Source organism: Mytilus trossulus, chromosome 9, assembly GCF_036588685.1.
Source record: "Mytilus trossulus isolate FHL-02 chromosome 9, PNRI_Mtr1.1.1.hap1, whole genome shotgun sequence".
Classification (NCBI taxonomy): domain Eukaryota; kingdom Metazoa; phylum Mollusca; class Bivalvia; order Mytilida; family Mytilidae; genus Mytilus; species Mytilus trossulus.
Window position 1 is genome coordinate 58,568,172 of NC_086381.1, and position 17,094 is coordinate 58,585,265.

Here is a 17,094-nt window from a genome sequence, read left to right on the forward strand (position 1 = left end):
AGGCAAAACGCTCCAGTAAACCCGGAGGTAGGTAATAAACGCATAACAACCCTAATAGTACGCATAAACACAACCTAAAAAAAAAAACCAAAACAATTAAGAAACGAAACGAAACTTCAAACTCAATTGAACGTTGTATGAGGGTCTTACTATTAATAGACTTTACAGAATAAAAGAAAAAAGAAATAAAAGAGGGAGAAAATGGCAAAAATAAAGAAAAGGGAATAATGGGTTGCTAAAATATAAAAGATAGAGAGTAATAAATGGACAGAATAAATTTACGTTATAGAAAAAAACATTCTTAAGAATTAAAGAACGAAAAAGTAAACAATTGGAGACACTCCATCCTGATTCCAGAACCTCTTCTATGGGAATTAAGCTAGTGCATTTCATTGATTGCTGTTGTGCAAATTAATTAATTTCTTGTACCTTTTGGAGTGATGTTAAGAAACACTTTTATGTACCAGAATTTAGCATTCCAAAATTTTGTACCTAATGAAGCACCAAAACGTATTCCAAAATACGTTCAGGATGCACGTATGTTGTTTATTTGACTTCACCAAGAATATAAAAAAAGAGAACAATGGACAATCAAAAACCACATGTCGAAAAAAGTTACCGAACAACACGACCTTAACCAACATGACCAATTGAACTTAGGTGATCCCGAAAGGTCGGAAGTTCGGACATCTTACGTTGTACTATGCATAGCCTCTGTACTGTGAATTCATTTATGTTCGTGGGTATATGATTTCGTGGTTTTGTCAACTTTTGCATAAAAAGCTTATACAAAATTTGTTTTCGTTGAATATTTGAATTCATGGATCATCTGTACCAACGAAACCCACAAAAATTGACATTCAACAAATAATTATAATGAACACACAGAATTTCATTTGTTTCAAAGCAGCAAACTGCACACAAAAACGAAAACTTTAAAACAGGATCAAACACTTTTTCATTTGCAATAAACTTGTAAAGATTTTGACAGAGGACATAAAATCTAATGTCAGAGTAATGATATTAGACCTGTTTACAAGATTACATTAACCTGGATGTTAAAGTGAACGACTTTGTTATTATAAGTTCATAACTAGTCATATGTAATATATAAAATTTGTAATACTACCGTTTTTGTACTATATAAAGCTATGGTCTGTGATTGTCACGAAGTGAGAGACCCATATGCACTTTGAATCCCCTTTATCTCTTTAATAGATCTATTCTTTTGGGAGGAAAACGATCGATTATAAATGTATGTTGTTTGCGGGATATCAATGCAGTGGCTAATATTACATGCAAACACGTTAACATATTAATCGGTAGTTCAAGTAAGGGCGAAGATCGAGCAGGGCCCGGGGACTTTCTTTCGTTTGTTCAAGAAAAGTATAGTCAAGAGATTATTTTGTCTGTAATTGCTTTGTCTTTCAAAGAAATTTTCAAACGCGGTGTAGTTGTTTCGGCACTTTTCTTATGTTTATCAAAATTGGTAGAGAATTCGGTGCCGTTAAAATATATCAATAATAAACACCAATAAAAATCCCTCGCATATCATATTACTAATTGTAGATAATGACCAATCAATGAAAAACCTGCAAGTAATATACCACCCCAGAGTATGATTTAATGAAATTCTCTGAAATCAATAGATCATATAGAACATAAGTTGGGAGCATAAACCTTCAAACTCATCTACTATTAATTACGCATACTTAATTTTTGTTCAGGGGTCAAATGATTTTCTCGCTTTGTTGAAGACCGATTGGTGGCCTTGGGGTGTTTTTTGCTCTTTGGTCGGGTTGCTCTCTCTTTGACACATTCCCCATTTTTATTCTCAATTTTATTATAATAAGAAATAAGTATCAAATGCACACATGTATGTGTCAAGAGCGGGACAACAGCAAACGTGCACTTGTTAATCATAAGTAATAAAATTAAGAATAGACAACAACCCGACCAAAGAGCAGAAAACATTCAACACGTCGACATATAAAAAATCGAGGAGCAAGTGATGAGAACTTATTTTAATAAGATTGGGCTTCAGCTGGATCCAAACAAAAATGTGTTCTAGTTCAGTGAAAATGGACGTCATGCTAAACTCCAAAAACCACTTCTTTCCCGATTTTATCTATGAATCTCTGGTCAATGTTGAATGTTTAAATCATCACATGTGTGAAAATGTTAAGAAAACATACTTTGTAAAAATTCTATTATCCTGATCGTAAACAATCACTCCAGGCAATTGTAAATACATCGCTTTCCTATTCTCATCTAATTCCTAATCGATGATAAATCAGATCAACCGATAGTCCTTAGGAGATTTGTATTCGTACTACAATATCAAAGTATTTATTTAAGAAGTTCTTCAATGATGTACAAAATAATCCACTCCTCATATTTTATACTGACCATATCAGTGAAACGGGGTAATTCTTTTCCTAAAAAAATGGAGAATATAACATTTTTCACGGTCCGCTTGATACCTCAAAGTTGGACTTTACAAGGGCTGAATTCAAAATCTTTGGTTAGACTCTCAAATCTTGCCATATCCTGCCCTAGACTAGACTAGACTACTAGACTACTAGACTAGACTTGACTAGATTAGACTACTAGACTAGACTTGACTAGACTAGACTACTAGACTAGACTTGACTAGACTAGATTACTAGACTAGACTTGACTAGACTAGACTACTAGACTTGACTAGACTACTAGACTAGACTTGACTAGACTAGACTTGACTAGACTAGACTACTAGACTAGACTTGACTAGACTACACTACACTAACATATAATACACTAGACTAGACTACACTACACTACACTACACTACACTACACTACACTACACTACACCACTCCACTAGACTACACTAGACTAGACTAGACTAGACTACTCTACACTACACTACACTACAAATTTTAAGTGATAAATGTTATTTTTCTCTCATGAAATTCGGCCTCTTCCGACATATCTGACCACGTCACTGGTCTATTGTTGCGGTTCGTTTTGCTCAATCTTTACTTGTTTGTGTAATGTTTTTCATATTTGTTAATCGTCTCCTCCCTATTGGCTTCTCCTCCAACTTGATTAATTTCACAAATTTAACCTTGAAGGACAAAAAATACTTGTGTACTTATTTGTCTGTTAGTCTTTTTTTCTTTTTTAGCCATGTTGTTAGTTTATTTTCGATCTATGCGTCTGATTGTCCCTCTGGTATATTTGACCCCTCTTTTCAAAGACATAATGTCATCCATGTATTTGGTACCCTTTACTTTTCTGCTATATATATATGATTTGATACTATTCTAAATGTACAGTATGTACCCATAGACCTTTTTTTATTAAAATTGAGAATGGAAATTGGTAAAGTGTCAAAGAGACAACAACCCGACCAAAGAGCAAACAAAAGCCGAAGGCCACCAATGGACATTCAATGCAGCGTATTTAAGTAATGAAAGTAATTGAGTATACTTTAACAGAAAAAATACAGACCTCGGTGTGACCAGTTTTAAAATGCCCCCCCCCCCCGCCCCAAAAAAAAAATGGCTACAATTGTACCATTTGTAAAAATTTTTCAGGGTGGTTTAGGGGAGGGGGGAATTTGCCTGGTCTGAATCTGCAACTTGAACATAAAATACATGCAGCATGATTTTCTTAAAATGATTATCAAAACATGTAATAATTAAATAAATTAAATATTAAATATAATTTCACGGATAAGCATGATTAAATACAATTTGCCAAGATCGTGTTAATACTTTAAAAAATCATGCATTATCAAAATTGAATGATTTTTTGATAATTCAACGTGATCTTTATATATATACTGAAATACTTTAATTTCACAACACTTTCCCTTTGATTTTCTTTGTCGAAGATTTTGTAACGTGACATACTGTTGAATCATTATCAAACATGATTTTGTCATCTCTATAGAAAATTTTACATTTTGATGCAGCTGCAAAGCAAAGTACATTTAAAATAATGTTAAACAATAATTTGTCCATAGTACACGGATGCCCCACTCGCACTATCTTTTTCTATGTTTAGTGGACCGTGAAATTGGGGTAAAAACTCTAATTTGGTATTTAGATTAGAAAGATCATATCATAGGGAACATGTGTACTGAGTTTCAAGTTGATGGGACTTCCACTTCTTCCGTGAAAACTACCTTGACCAAAAACATTAAATCTGCAATTTGCCCTATCATTTTCTATGTTCAGTGAACCGTGAAATTGGGGTCAAAACTCTAATTTGGCATTAAAATTAGAAAGATTATATCATAGGGAACACATGTACTAAATTCAAGTTGATTGGACTTCAACTTCATCAAAAACTACAGATCTGTACCTTGACCAAAAACTTTAACCTGACGCGGGACAGACAGACGGACGAACGAACGGTACGACCCACAGACCAGAAAAATGGTGCCCCTCTACTAACGTAGGTGGGGCATAAAAAACAATTACAAATGTATATACATGCCTTGAATTGTACTGAAAATGGAAACATTCAGAAATAAAGTGAGTTTGAACCCTGCAAGTGGCATACAGGTACGTTCGATTCCAATCTTATTTCACTAAAGGATTGCCAGTTTTCCTGTCGCAGGTCATGGTTCTCTTCGCCGGTGCACTCCTGATTCCTCCGCTACTACAAATTAACGGCCACGAAATAGTAAATAGTACTGAAAGTGGCATTAAACACCCTTAAAAATCAGTCGATGAATTATACATCCAAAATGGATAATAAGTTCACACCAAAAAAAATGAAGTTTGTGTCGTCTTTATTATTGTGGTACATTGATATTTAAAAGTTTTGTATGGCATATAAGTACTGCTTATGATATGGACATTGTCTTATCGGGGCATTTATAGCTGACTATGCGATATGGGCTTTGCTCATTGTTGAAGGCCGTACGGTGACCTATAGTTGTTCATGTTTGTGTCATTTTGGTCTTTTGTGGATAGTTGTCTCATGGCAATCATACCACATCTTCTTTTTTATTTACTTGCATATCTTGGCTTTAAACTTCAAACTGCCAAAGAAGCGTCATTTTCATATAATGTCCATTTAAAATTAAATGAGGCAAGGCTTTATAAATAACAATATTTTGCTACAAGATGCATTGTTTAATGTGTGTGCTATATATTTTTAGTGGAAACTAGATTGTAAAAAAGCGATCTTGTTCAAAATGACCTTTTTAGGTCAAATATGACCTTTGTAGGTCAAATATGTCACCTCGACATGTTTACGACATTATGTAGACACATCACACTTGACTATTCAGTATTCTGCACTAAAGCGTCCAGATCATATTAACCTTTCCATTTATGAATAAAATTAAAATATATCTTTATTAAAGGCTTCAGTATATATAATTTTACTATTTGCAATTTTCATACATGGCCAAATAACAGTCCTTATCATATACTAGTAGACATCCTCATACGACAGAAGGTTAAATTTTAAAACAAAGGGAAATATACTCCATAAGGGGGGGGGGCGATAATTTGATTTTCGTGGGGTAAGAAGCAGTCGAATGTTGTTTGTCTGTTAGTATTTGTCAATTTTACAATTTTTTAGCGATGGCGTTGCCTGTTTATTTTTGACTGAATGTTTCTCTGGTATCCTTCGCCTCTCGTTTGACGCACCAGGTGCATATACTATCAAATGGTCACCCCTTACCTTTCATGTCATTGATGTTCATATAGAGTTGAATGACCAGAACATTTTGCAACGTTTGCAAATACTGAGAGAAGGGGAAACTTTCACATTTTTTTGTGCGTCGCCGCCAATACACATTTATAGCATGTACTGTCACCACAGTAGTAAACATGGCATTTTGTAACCATATAACTGTTCTTTTTATTATAGATTAAAGGTTGTCAAATTGTCTTTTATATAGTTGTCAGAATATCTAATTTATGGATAATTGATTGAGATTTATTTTTAGTTATACGTCCTGCTAATTGTATAAAAGTTCACGGCTTAGTGTTTTTCGGCTTCGCCTCCAAAGCTCGTTCGAAATACAACCAGTCGTTGGTTGAAGTCATAAAACTTTGCTCAGTGCTTGGAGCACAAACATCATTCTCGAAACATGAAATCCAGCATTTTGATTGGTTGATTTTCGAGTACGAGTACAAAAAAAACGAGTCGAAAGTTTTATGACCGCACAATCTAATTAAAATATTGATTTCTGATTACGTTATACTACATATTAGATTGATGACCGCAAGGCCTGATCACGTCAAATAATAGGCTTATTTCTGGTTTTAATTGTTTTACATTTGTCATCTCGGGCCCTTTATACATGTAGCTGACTATGCGGTATGGACTTTGTTCATTGTTGGAGGTCTTAGGGTGACCTATAGTTGTTAATTCTGTGTCATTTGGTCTCTTGTGGAAAGTTGTCTCAATTTCGATCCTAGCACACCTTTTTTTTAATATTAAAAACGAATGTTGTTAATCGCATCTTTGTTGGACATGCCACACTTCTTAAGAGTGTGACTGATCGGCTCGGTGTGTTTTATTTGGATTTCTTCTTGTAGATATTAAACTTTAAAACTGGAACGTTAAACTTTTAGTACTTTTTGATCCAAAAATCGGTTCATATTAAAAGTACATTGTACATCAATATGTCAGAAACACGAAATATGTGTCACCGGACGTTAAAAACCATCGATCCTGATTGTAGTTAGTTAAAGAAACTTAACATTAAATAGCTGTCGTAATGCACGTATGCGATCATAAAAACCACTTTATATAATATACTATGGCTTATATATAAACCCAAATTCAAGTATACCAAGAAGATCATCATGCCAAGTCCAGTCATAATACTTTGAATACAAAAGTAAGAATATGTGTTATGATGGTCGATAACAATCTAGCCACAAGTGACCAAAGCAGGTTAATGTAAATACGTATTCGTTATCATATGGCCTTCTACCATGAAAAAAACCCGTCCGTGTATATTGTATAGGATGCTAAATAAGACCCAGCGTGATAAAATGGAAAACCGAAAGAGAAAAAGCAATAATCGAGAAACATGTTTGACAGACGGTGACCAACGATAACCTAACTATAACTCGAATATTTCAGCGCCCTCTATCCACTACTTTTCCTCGAGGAAATGAATGGAGTGATCGTAGTGATCGTAATAAATATAACGACTGGATTATTCGGGTTATAACCTAACTCGAATAATTCTGCGCCCTCTAGTGGCCTATAGCACTGCGGGCGATTAGTCGGAGATCGGCTGAATATCACGAATGACATTATTTAGTGAACGATTACCAGGCAATAACAAGTTTTGACTTGATACGGGTACATGCTGAATGTGATGGGAATACACATGTTTGCGAGCGCTCAACAACCATCTTCTTGCTTTGGTACAGTCTTGAAATCATACGAAAAGAAAACAGTGTAAAAAAAAAAGACGGAAAGGACTGGATTGATTGGATAGATATGCAACAAGTGCCTCTGTAAAGTACACTACATTAAAAAAATACCATTGAAGTTCCCTTTTATATGTATATATTTTACAATTGTTTTTTTTTAAACTGTTCCATTGTTTTGATATTATATTGATTATTTTTTTTTAGAATGATTTTGATTGTGCGGTCTTTTTTTTTAGCATCACTGATAAGTCTTTTGTAGACGAAACGCACGTCTGGCGTAAATTTTAAATTTTAATCCTGGTGTCTATGATGAGTTTATTTCTATATTTTTTTCTCATTATTACATTTATTTGAGTTTAAAAGGAGACTATTGGGGTTAAAAGACTAGGTTATAACGACCCTGTCACATGTCTACGCGCCCGTCTAAATTAAGGACCGTTGTCAGTTGTATGTTAGTCATATTGCAATGTATTTGTGAAAATTTGAAGCTGATGGGAGGTTTTTGAACATCTCTGTTAAATTTAATCAACTTTCAAAAAAAGAATTTTAGCTATTTTGAGCTTGACATATGTATAGATCTATACTTGTCCATTGATTATTCTAAACCGTATTTTGCCCTCTGACAAGTATATTGTTGGTGTCATTCGCATTGACGTTAACTTGTTTTAAAACACCACAACTCCTCTTATTTAATATTATATCCATTCTTTGATATTGAACCGTACATCTGATAATGATAATTTATTACGAACATATGTCTATAGAATATTCTATATCGTAACATTTAACATTTTTCTTCTAAAAAAAAGTGGGGTGGTACCTGGGAACAAATCAATATGCCCTTTGTAACTTGTTTACCCGAAAATGGGGTTCATTTACAACAGTAATTATAACGTCTTTTGATTTCAAGCATAATCTTCAAAAGGGATAGGTATGTCACATAATGTGCAAAGAAGTGTACAACTTTGAAATTAAAACTATCAAACATGTCTAATTTGTTTATATGACAATACAGATTATTATATATAAATGATATTCAATAAACATGTATATGTTTCTGCGTGTTAACTTTATACAATATGGGTTTTGCTCATTGTTGGATCTGGTACAGTGACCTATACTAGTTATTAACTTCTATGCAATTTGGTATCTGGTAAAGAGTTTTGTCATATTTATATTCTGAGACTTTTAAGATTTCTAATTAAAGAAAGACAACTCTAACTTGAATCTACGATTCAGGCTAGCTTGAGTTGTCGTACCGTCTACATTATACATATCTGGGAACATGTAAAATAACAAAAAACGTTATATAAATTTCATGAACATGATGAATACATAGTTTGATAACTGTTAATCCATTCATGTTCCATTAAATAAATAGTTGTTACCCCCATGTCCTAAATAAATGAATTTATAATTTTAGAGAATTGTTTTGATTTACGCATATCTTCCCCGTCTGAATCAGATTCTGATGTCATTTGATCGTCGGAAGACGTGCGTTCAATAGCAATGCAAAAGCATCTCTTTATTTTTTATATTTATTTTGAAAAGAAAATTTCTTATCAGACACATTCTGTATGTGCCTGTCCTTAGTCGGAAATAGTCCAAATTACCCGGAAAATTACGTGTCTTATGATTTTAATTTCCCTCAAGTCGACTTTCCATTTCTGTGTGCCAACATCCCAGTGGCACCAGCATATGGAGTATATGTGTCTCAATTGCTTAAGTAACTCTAGAGCTAGCTCAAAGTACGTTGATTTTGTTGAACGAGGAATACTGTTTTCTCTAAAGTTGCACAAACAGGACTATGAATCAATCAAATTAAGGTCATCACTCAAGAAATTTTACGGTCGCCATTATGACGAAAGTGTGTCAGAAATCATATCTGATATTCTTCCTCAGTCATAATAACCTTCCATCATTACCGAAATGAACAAAGAAATAACACGACTGGTGACGTATACGGTCAGGAAATGCTTACCCTTGCAGAACACCTGATTTCACTCTCGGTTATAAGTGGAGTTCGTGTTGTTTCTTATTTATTATTCATAACTGTTGATGTAAATGTTCTTTTTTTTTGAGTCTTTGTTTACTCCTTGGTTTTTATTGTTATTGTCTTACTATAATGTTATTAAATCAAACTATCAAGCGTCTGTCGTAACTCATGTAAATTATATTGTAATGTAAGTATGTATAAATGTTAACTGTCTGCATGTGCCATGTATTTTGTTTGAGGGAGGGACTCAATAAAAATTAAACTAGTTCTAATTGAGTTATCCTCTTTATATAAAAAAAAATTATTATCATTATTATTACCGGTATTTATTATTATGTCATCATTAATTGTACGTTTACGACGTAGACAGATGGCTCTACGCATGCCCTGTGTAATATCCGCTGATGTTGAAGTGTAAGGCGACTGACAATATATCCTTTTTAGCTAGCGACTGACAATCAATCCTATTTAGCTAGAGAGTGTTGTTGGACACAGTTTTGTTAATCATTGTAATGATGCTCTTTTCCACTTTTGCTATCTACCATACATAATCATCTAAGGTTCACTAACCATCATGCATGCTCGGAGCCTCTCAACTTTGGAACAGTTCAAATATTTTATTTTATCATGGTGTTCTTCAGAACACTGCTTCTGACTTTGCTGAAATCTTCTAGCCCTCAGTACTAGTGTTCTGTTAATTTGTTTGCTTTTGTCTTATTTATTTGCTATAGCTTTTGTCTTTGTGTCAGTTAAAGCAAAATATGTTATTCTTTTTTTTTTAGGCTTGCCAGCTGAAGGACGCCTCCGGGTGCGGGAATTTCTCGCTACATTGAAGACCTGTTGGTGACCTTCTGCTAATTTGTTATTTGTTTTTAAATATCATGTCGGTTGAAAGCTCTACAGAGCTCATGTTTACTGTTTTAATTTATAAATATCATGCCCGACTCGAAATAAAAATATAATTTAGAGTAAGAAACTAACTGGTAGTTCATTGGGAGGAGTAAGAATCTAACTGGTAGTTCATTGGGAGGATAGTAAGAATCTAATTGACAGTTCACTAGGAGGATAGTAAGAATCTAATTGACAGTTCAATGGGTGGATAGTAATAATATAACTGGCAGTTCTTTAGGAGGAGTTAGATTCTAACTAGAAGTTTATGGGGGAGGAGTGAGAATCTAACTGGCAGTTCGTGGAGAGAAGTAAGAATCTAACTAGCAGTTCATTGCGAGGAGTAAGAATCTAACTGGCAGTTCATGGCGAGATGTAAGAATCTAACTATCAGTTCATAGGGAGGAGTGTGAATCTAACTGACAGTTAGTTCATGACGAGGAGTAAGAAACTTACTGGCAGTTCATGGGACGGAATAAGAATCTAACTGGCAGTTCATGGGACGGAATAAGAATCTAACTGGCAATACATTGGAAGGAATAAGAATATATCTGTCAGTTCATTGGAAGGAATAAGAATCTAACTGGCAGTTCATTGGAAGGAGTAAGAATCTAACTTGCAGTTCATGTAGAGGGGTTAGAATCCTCCTTTTTAAGATTTTATTTGAATATGCTTGTATTTGTTTTTATTATGTAAACGTTTCATGGTGATCCAGGGGTTGTAACACCTACTTTATCTGCGCTTTGGGTTGAGGGTTTTTCAATGAAATACTACATTTCTATTTTAATTTCTATATACCAAATTATAATTCAAAGATCAAGAATAAAGGGGTGTAATTGAGATACAATTATAACAGATTTTACAACGCCTTATGTTAACCAAATTAGGAAATTAACTTTCAGTCATTTAGTAATTCACAAAAATGAGGTACGTTTAGAAGAATATGATGATTCCCACTTTGAAGAAAAACATATTTGATCAGGGATAAGGGAAACAAATCTCTGATGCCATTAATTTGTTCAGATTTAAAAGGAAAAAAATTAATATGATCAGTGCGGGGTACGAAACAATTTTCTAGAATGAAGACCACCCTACCCACCCCCCTTTTCCTTCATAGCGTAATTCTTATTTCCTAGCTGTTTGTTTCTGGCATTTTGAGAATCTTGTGTTGAGATTTGATCTGTAAGCTCTGTTAGCTCTGTGAATTCTTTTTTTATAAGTTATTAAATTCTATCATAAATACCTGTTTTAAGGTGAAGTACACAAATTAAGTAATTGATTGATTTGATTGGTCGTTGTCTCATTCGTGTATATCCCACAATGCATTGTATTCATAACTCAAGACATTAAGCTGGAGATTGAAATTGCGTAAGCTCATAAAGTACCGACCACACTTATCAGGCTTTGAAGGAAATGGTATTAAACTATTTCATTCCAACCTCCTATGCAAACAGAGTTGTCGTCCTTTCCTCCTAGATTGAGGAAGAAATTGAGGAGGAAAGGACGACAACTGTCTCTATGGGAGATTTTTTTTATTTTCACGACTTACCTCGTATTCAACATTTAGTGAAAACAAACTTTTTTCCATACAATTTTGAAGCAAAAAAGTCAAAGTTTGTTTCACTATGAATCTTCAATATAAACAAGAGATTGTTGTTTTCATTTCCCGTATGAATATAATAATAATATACTTAATAATTAAGTTTATAATCAATCAATTCATTAAAACAAATACTCTCCCGTTAAAAAGGCTGTTGCCGTCGTCCCCTGAATTAACAACAAAACTGCAGGAACTTGCGCAGTACGGGATCCATTTTACTTAATTCTAAACTTGTTTTAAATTCACCATTATATAAAATCATTAATAAACCCAAAGATTTGGTAACTTATCACCATGCAGACGACATGATCATCAGAAATGAAACAGACTATACCTTGTAATGCAATATCAAACTTAATCATATGAAGTAGATTGAAACAGACTATAAACCTATTGTTGTAAAAGCAATTAATTTAGTCATCGTTCATGGCCATTACGTATATCATTGTTCACCATATATTAATGAGTTCATATTCGTACCATTATAAATAATGGAAGCATCATGCAATAGAACTGCAAATGGGAGAATGACAAAATAAGTATCGGAAATCTTTCGGAAGGAACATATATATTAAAAAGTGCAGTGAAATTGTACAAGGTGACCCAGATTCATTGATATCAGCCATGAGTGTTAAACGGATGAATTATATCGAGCTGTCGAAGTTTCTTACAAACAAAGGATTATCTGATACGGGAAAGAAAAGTATTACAGGTAAAAACATTGTTTACAGGTATATTGTTAGCGGATAAAACCCTTGACCTGGATCTGTTTTTCAGTTACAAGAAAGGGGGGGGGTCCAATCTTGTTGTAGTTCATTTAATTTAGGGGGAAGGAGAAGAGGTACCGTTATCTGCTTTATTTATCGGCTGAGGACTAAACTATAAAAACGACTTATTGTAGTCAAAGCCTCTATTATATACTCCCAATATCAGTCTAGGGTTATCATTCCTTTTGCTTAGCAGGGGCAAATTGAGATGCAGAAAAAGGGGGGACTAGGCAACAAGGGGACCTGTACAATATATGCATTTACCATGTATATAAATTTCTACGTAGCTTTATAAAAAACGAAAACATATATATTTAAAGAATCAAAACATGTGTTCATGAAATAAAATATAAGTGGATAAAACATAAATTTGATAAAAATCCATAATTGTGCATAAAACAAGATATTGATTGAACATACATGATATATACATTTTATGAACAATTATTTAGCTTTATATATTTTGATTTTTATGAATATTGCAATGTCCTTATAAAGAGAATAAACATGATAAAGTAAAGAGAATAATGGGCCAAAATAATAGAAAAAAAATGGTCTCAAATTTATTAAAGAATTTAGAAATGTGATTTCCTTCCAGACACTCTCTATAATAATGTTAATCAACAATTACATAATACATTTTTAAAGAAGGAAGTAAAAAATTTGTGTTTGTTTTTTAAATGATGTTGAGACGAGGGAAAAGTAAATTTGATCATATTGAAAAAAAAATAAAAAATAACACGAACCTTCCGGCTCTTTTTCCGTTTACATAATAACATAATATTATAATCTTGTATTAGATAATAATAAAATATCTCTACACTATTGTCACATAAACATGATAAACATATATTACAGTTTGTGAAAAAACAAAACATAGATATAGGAAGATGTAGTGTAAGTGCCAATCATGAATGAGACAACTCTCCATCCAAATAACAATTTAAAAAAGTAAACCATTATAGGTCAATGTACGGCCTTCAACACGGAGCTTTGGCTCACACCGAACAACAAGCTATAAAAGGCCCCAAAATTACAAGTGTAAAACCATTCAAACAGGAAAACCAACGGTCTAATCTATATAAAAAAACGAGATACACGTATAAATTACATAAACAAACGACAACTACTGTACATCAGATTCCTGACTTAGGACAGGTGCTAACATTTGCATCGAGATTAAACGTTTAAATGGTACCAAACCTTCTCTCTTTTTTTTCTGAAACAATAGCATAACATCACAACATAGCCTGAAAAACACCATAGTAAAAAAAAACCCATATGAACTAAAATAATAAATAAACTGTATAAGGTCAGAGTACATACATGACATAAGCAGCTTATCATGTTCAGAATTATATTAATGCAAAATGCGAAGCAGGACTTCACTCAACCATCCATTCACCTACCAATCATTTTATTTCAAATAAAAACACACGTTAAAATAATAATTAAAACATTTACCGAATCAGTTTCATAATCATGATAACATATGGTTAATAAGAACTCGTGCATGAGCATTTGTAACAATGTGATACCACATAACTTTGAAGTGACATCCAACAAAGTTATTTTTATACGCGGTGTATAAGTTTCTGTTTAAAATAAATTAGACATATATTATTTTTTTCAGAAAATGAAATTACAGGACAGATGTTATTTGAATTTTGTGAAGAGGACATTCAGGATGCGTTTTCTGTGTTCAGAGACAGATTTACAATACGGAAAGTATTAAGGGAACAAAAATCAACAGAAAACCAGTCGTCCTCAGTCGTCTCCCCTAACCGGCCCTCGTTACCATCAGCCAATCATCAAGCTCTGCCTTCATTACCATCAGCCAATCACCAAGTTCTTAGTTCCCAACAATATAAACATTGCGATTTAAATAAACAGTCGTCTAATTCATTTTCAAACAAACCTGTTTCGTCATCAAATCAACAAAACAATGTATACAGTCACCAACATCATCAGCCAACTCGTGGAGTTATTTCCCTTGTGTCATCGGAACCTGAACGGAGTTCTCCGATGAAGACTCAAGTAAACCCAGCATTTATGTCTCCAAGTCGGACTGTATCATCGCCACCAATCAGAAGAGAGGAGACCCAATCAAGGCGTCAGTCGATCGAGTTAATGAATGAAAAGGTTTCTAGTACGGACGAATATAGTCCTCATCGCGATCGGAAAGTAATAGAAAGAGTTGATGATAGCCAACTGAACATTTATGACTCGGCAGTTGATGCACTAGTGTCATTGTCAAAACATATTGGCAGTGACTCTAACTTACAACAGAGAACCGGTTCGACTGAATTTCGTAAAGATCCGAAAAGTCATTCGCCTTCAACATGTTCAAAGACTGCGTCTACAAATTCGTCAAATATCATACATCAAAATCAAATACAGCTATATCAAATGCCATCTGCAAGTAGCATATATGGCTTAAATTACGATTGTACATATGCATGGAGTGTCATGTCAAGTAAAGTGAAAACTTTTACAGCAGACGAACTGTTGTCAAAGAGATCACGTTATGCCAAACCAACGGAAGCACAACGATTGGGCGGAATACTTATTAGAAATGCAGCACATGCAGCAGGTATATGGAAGGATGCACCATGTTTGCATGAAATCAATGTTCCCCAAAAGAAAGAATTTTTCAAATTTATTGTTTCTTTAGCTCCGCAGTTATCTGCTAGTCAAAATACTATATTTACTAGGTTGAGGGAAGCTCTTCAAAATAGGAGGAAGTATCTTCTGGACAAGAAACTTGGTAAAGTACAGGCAAGACGTAAACGAGGCTCTAGCGATCTCAGTATAGAAATCGCAGATAGTGGATCGTTTGTGGATCTGTCTGGCTTACCCGATGATTTTGAAGACGAAAGTATGGATAGTAGTGCAGACGATGACGTCAAATTTCGAATGAATAATGAGGAAATCCAGATTAAAACAGAAGCAATTGTAAAAAAGGAATAATAAAAAAAACTTTACAGCAAATACAACAGTTGTCTCCTTGCCATAATAGATATTTCTTAGTACATGTAGTAGGGACGCCACCTAGGTTCAAACATTTGTTCAGTCACGTGGTATGATGTCAACTTCCGAACTCCATAATAAAAGCAAGTTCTGTTCCATAGTAATGACAATTTGGGGTTTCTATTCCGTCATAAAATGTATTGAAATTGGAATTGGGTGAAATTGGATCAACATAAATACTCTTTTAGGTTTCTGCATGTGTATGTCTCAAAGTGTCCGAAGTTTTAATTGGCAGACTTGTGACAAAATTAAGAAATAATTCATGGAAGCCATAGATTTGTTGGAAATTTACACATGGCCTGGACCGTGATATTCGAATTTTATCCTGAGCGTTAGCGAGGGATAAAATTAACGAATATCACGGCCCAGGCCATGTGTAAATTTACAACAAATCTATGGCTTCCATGAATTATTTCGATTCTAATAGGACAAATAAGTTAATTTAAATACTGAAGTGAGGGTTGGTATGCCGTGTGTGGAGCTGTTATTTTTTACTCCTTGTTAGATAAAGCTCAAATATTCTCATACATCTTTAACTTGCATTAATTATTTCGTTAATAACCGCTAGAAAAATATGTTTAATTCTCAAACCCAATATTTCCGATTTTTAATTTACATGTTTTCTCGTAAGCTACCGTCAAATCCAAAATTGACATTTCGTAAAGAAGGAGCTGCCATGTTGACTCGCTGAATCAAAGGCAATAGAATAGAAAACCTCAGAATTCCATTTTAATACAATATTATACGAACTTCGTTGGTTACAAAAAAGTTTTTATTTTTGTGATATTGACTAAATATTGTTTTTATACTGCAACTTAAATTAGTATATTGATATTTTTTTAAATCGTAACATAAATATCAAGCTTATTTGCATCCCTTAATGAACCCCTCATTGTAGAGAAAGTGTTCCATGATGAAATTGACATTGCACAAAATATACAGTGTTACTATATTTAGGAAATAAACAAAACTAGTTGCAATACATTAATTCTTTTTATTATGCATCTGAATAAGAATAAAAGTTCTGTAATGTTTTTTGTTTAGTTAAAATTAGTAATACAATAAATTTGGCAAAGCGTTTGCAATGTAGGTTCAAATACATGTGGATTTACGTGGGAGGTATATTGTAACATCCATTATTATGTATATCTCTGAGTCTGCGCTAAGTATAGATATATCGAGAATTTTCACACAGTGTTGTTTACAAAGCGAAAGAAGCACGTCATATTAGAATTGATAATTTGCAAATGTTTCCTATTTCCCATATTAGCATGTTCTACTCTCTATTTCCTTTCTTAAAAAATTGTAAGTACACCTATCGACGCAGTATTCGCTTCTTTGCCTTTTGCTTGGTCGTCTTCATTTAAAATTATGTTATAAAAGACATGGTGTGATTGCCAATTATGATGT

At 33.6% G+C, this 17,094-nt stretch overlaps 1 protein-coding gene across 1 annotated transcript; it reads left to right on the plus strand.

Moving 5' to 3' along the window:
* The first annotated feature begins 12,276 nt into the window (after positions 1-12,276).
* On the plus strand, positions 12,277-15,925 carry LOC134683171 (uncharacterized). Its single transcript, XM_063542289.1, has 2 exons — positions 12,277-12,599; positions 14,288-15,925. The coding sequence occupies exons 1-2, from the start codon at positions 12,512-12,514 to the stop codon at positions 15,622-15,624; spliced, it is 1,425 nt and encodes a 474-aa protein (XP_063398359.1). The 5' UTR covers positions 12,277-12,511; the 3' UTR covers positions 15,625-15,925.
* The last annotated feature ends 1,169 nt before the right edge of the window (positions 15,926-17,094 follow it).

Excerpts from the sequence above, each read along its gene's own strand:
- LOC134683171 (XM_063542289.1), top strand. The coding sequence starts at position 12,512 with ATGAGTGTTAAACGGATGAATTATATCGAGCTGTCGAAGTTTCTTACA. Across the intron at positions 12,600-14,287 it reads GGGAAAGAAAAGTATTACAG|AAAATGAAATTACAGGACAG; the intron begins GTAAAAACATTG and ends TATTTTTTTCAG.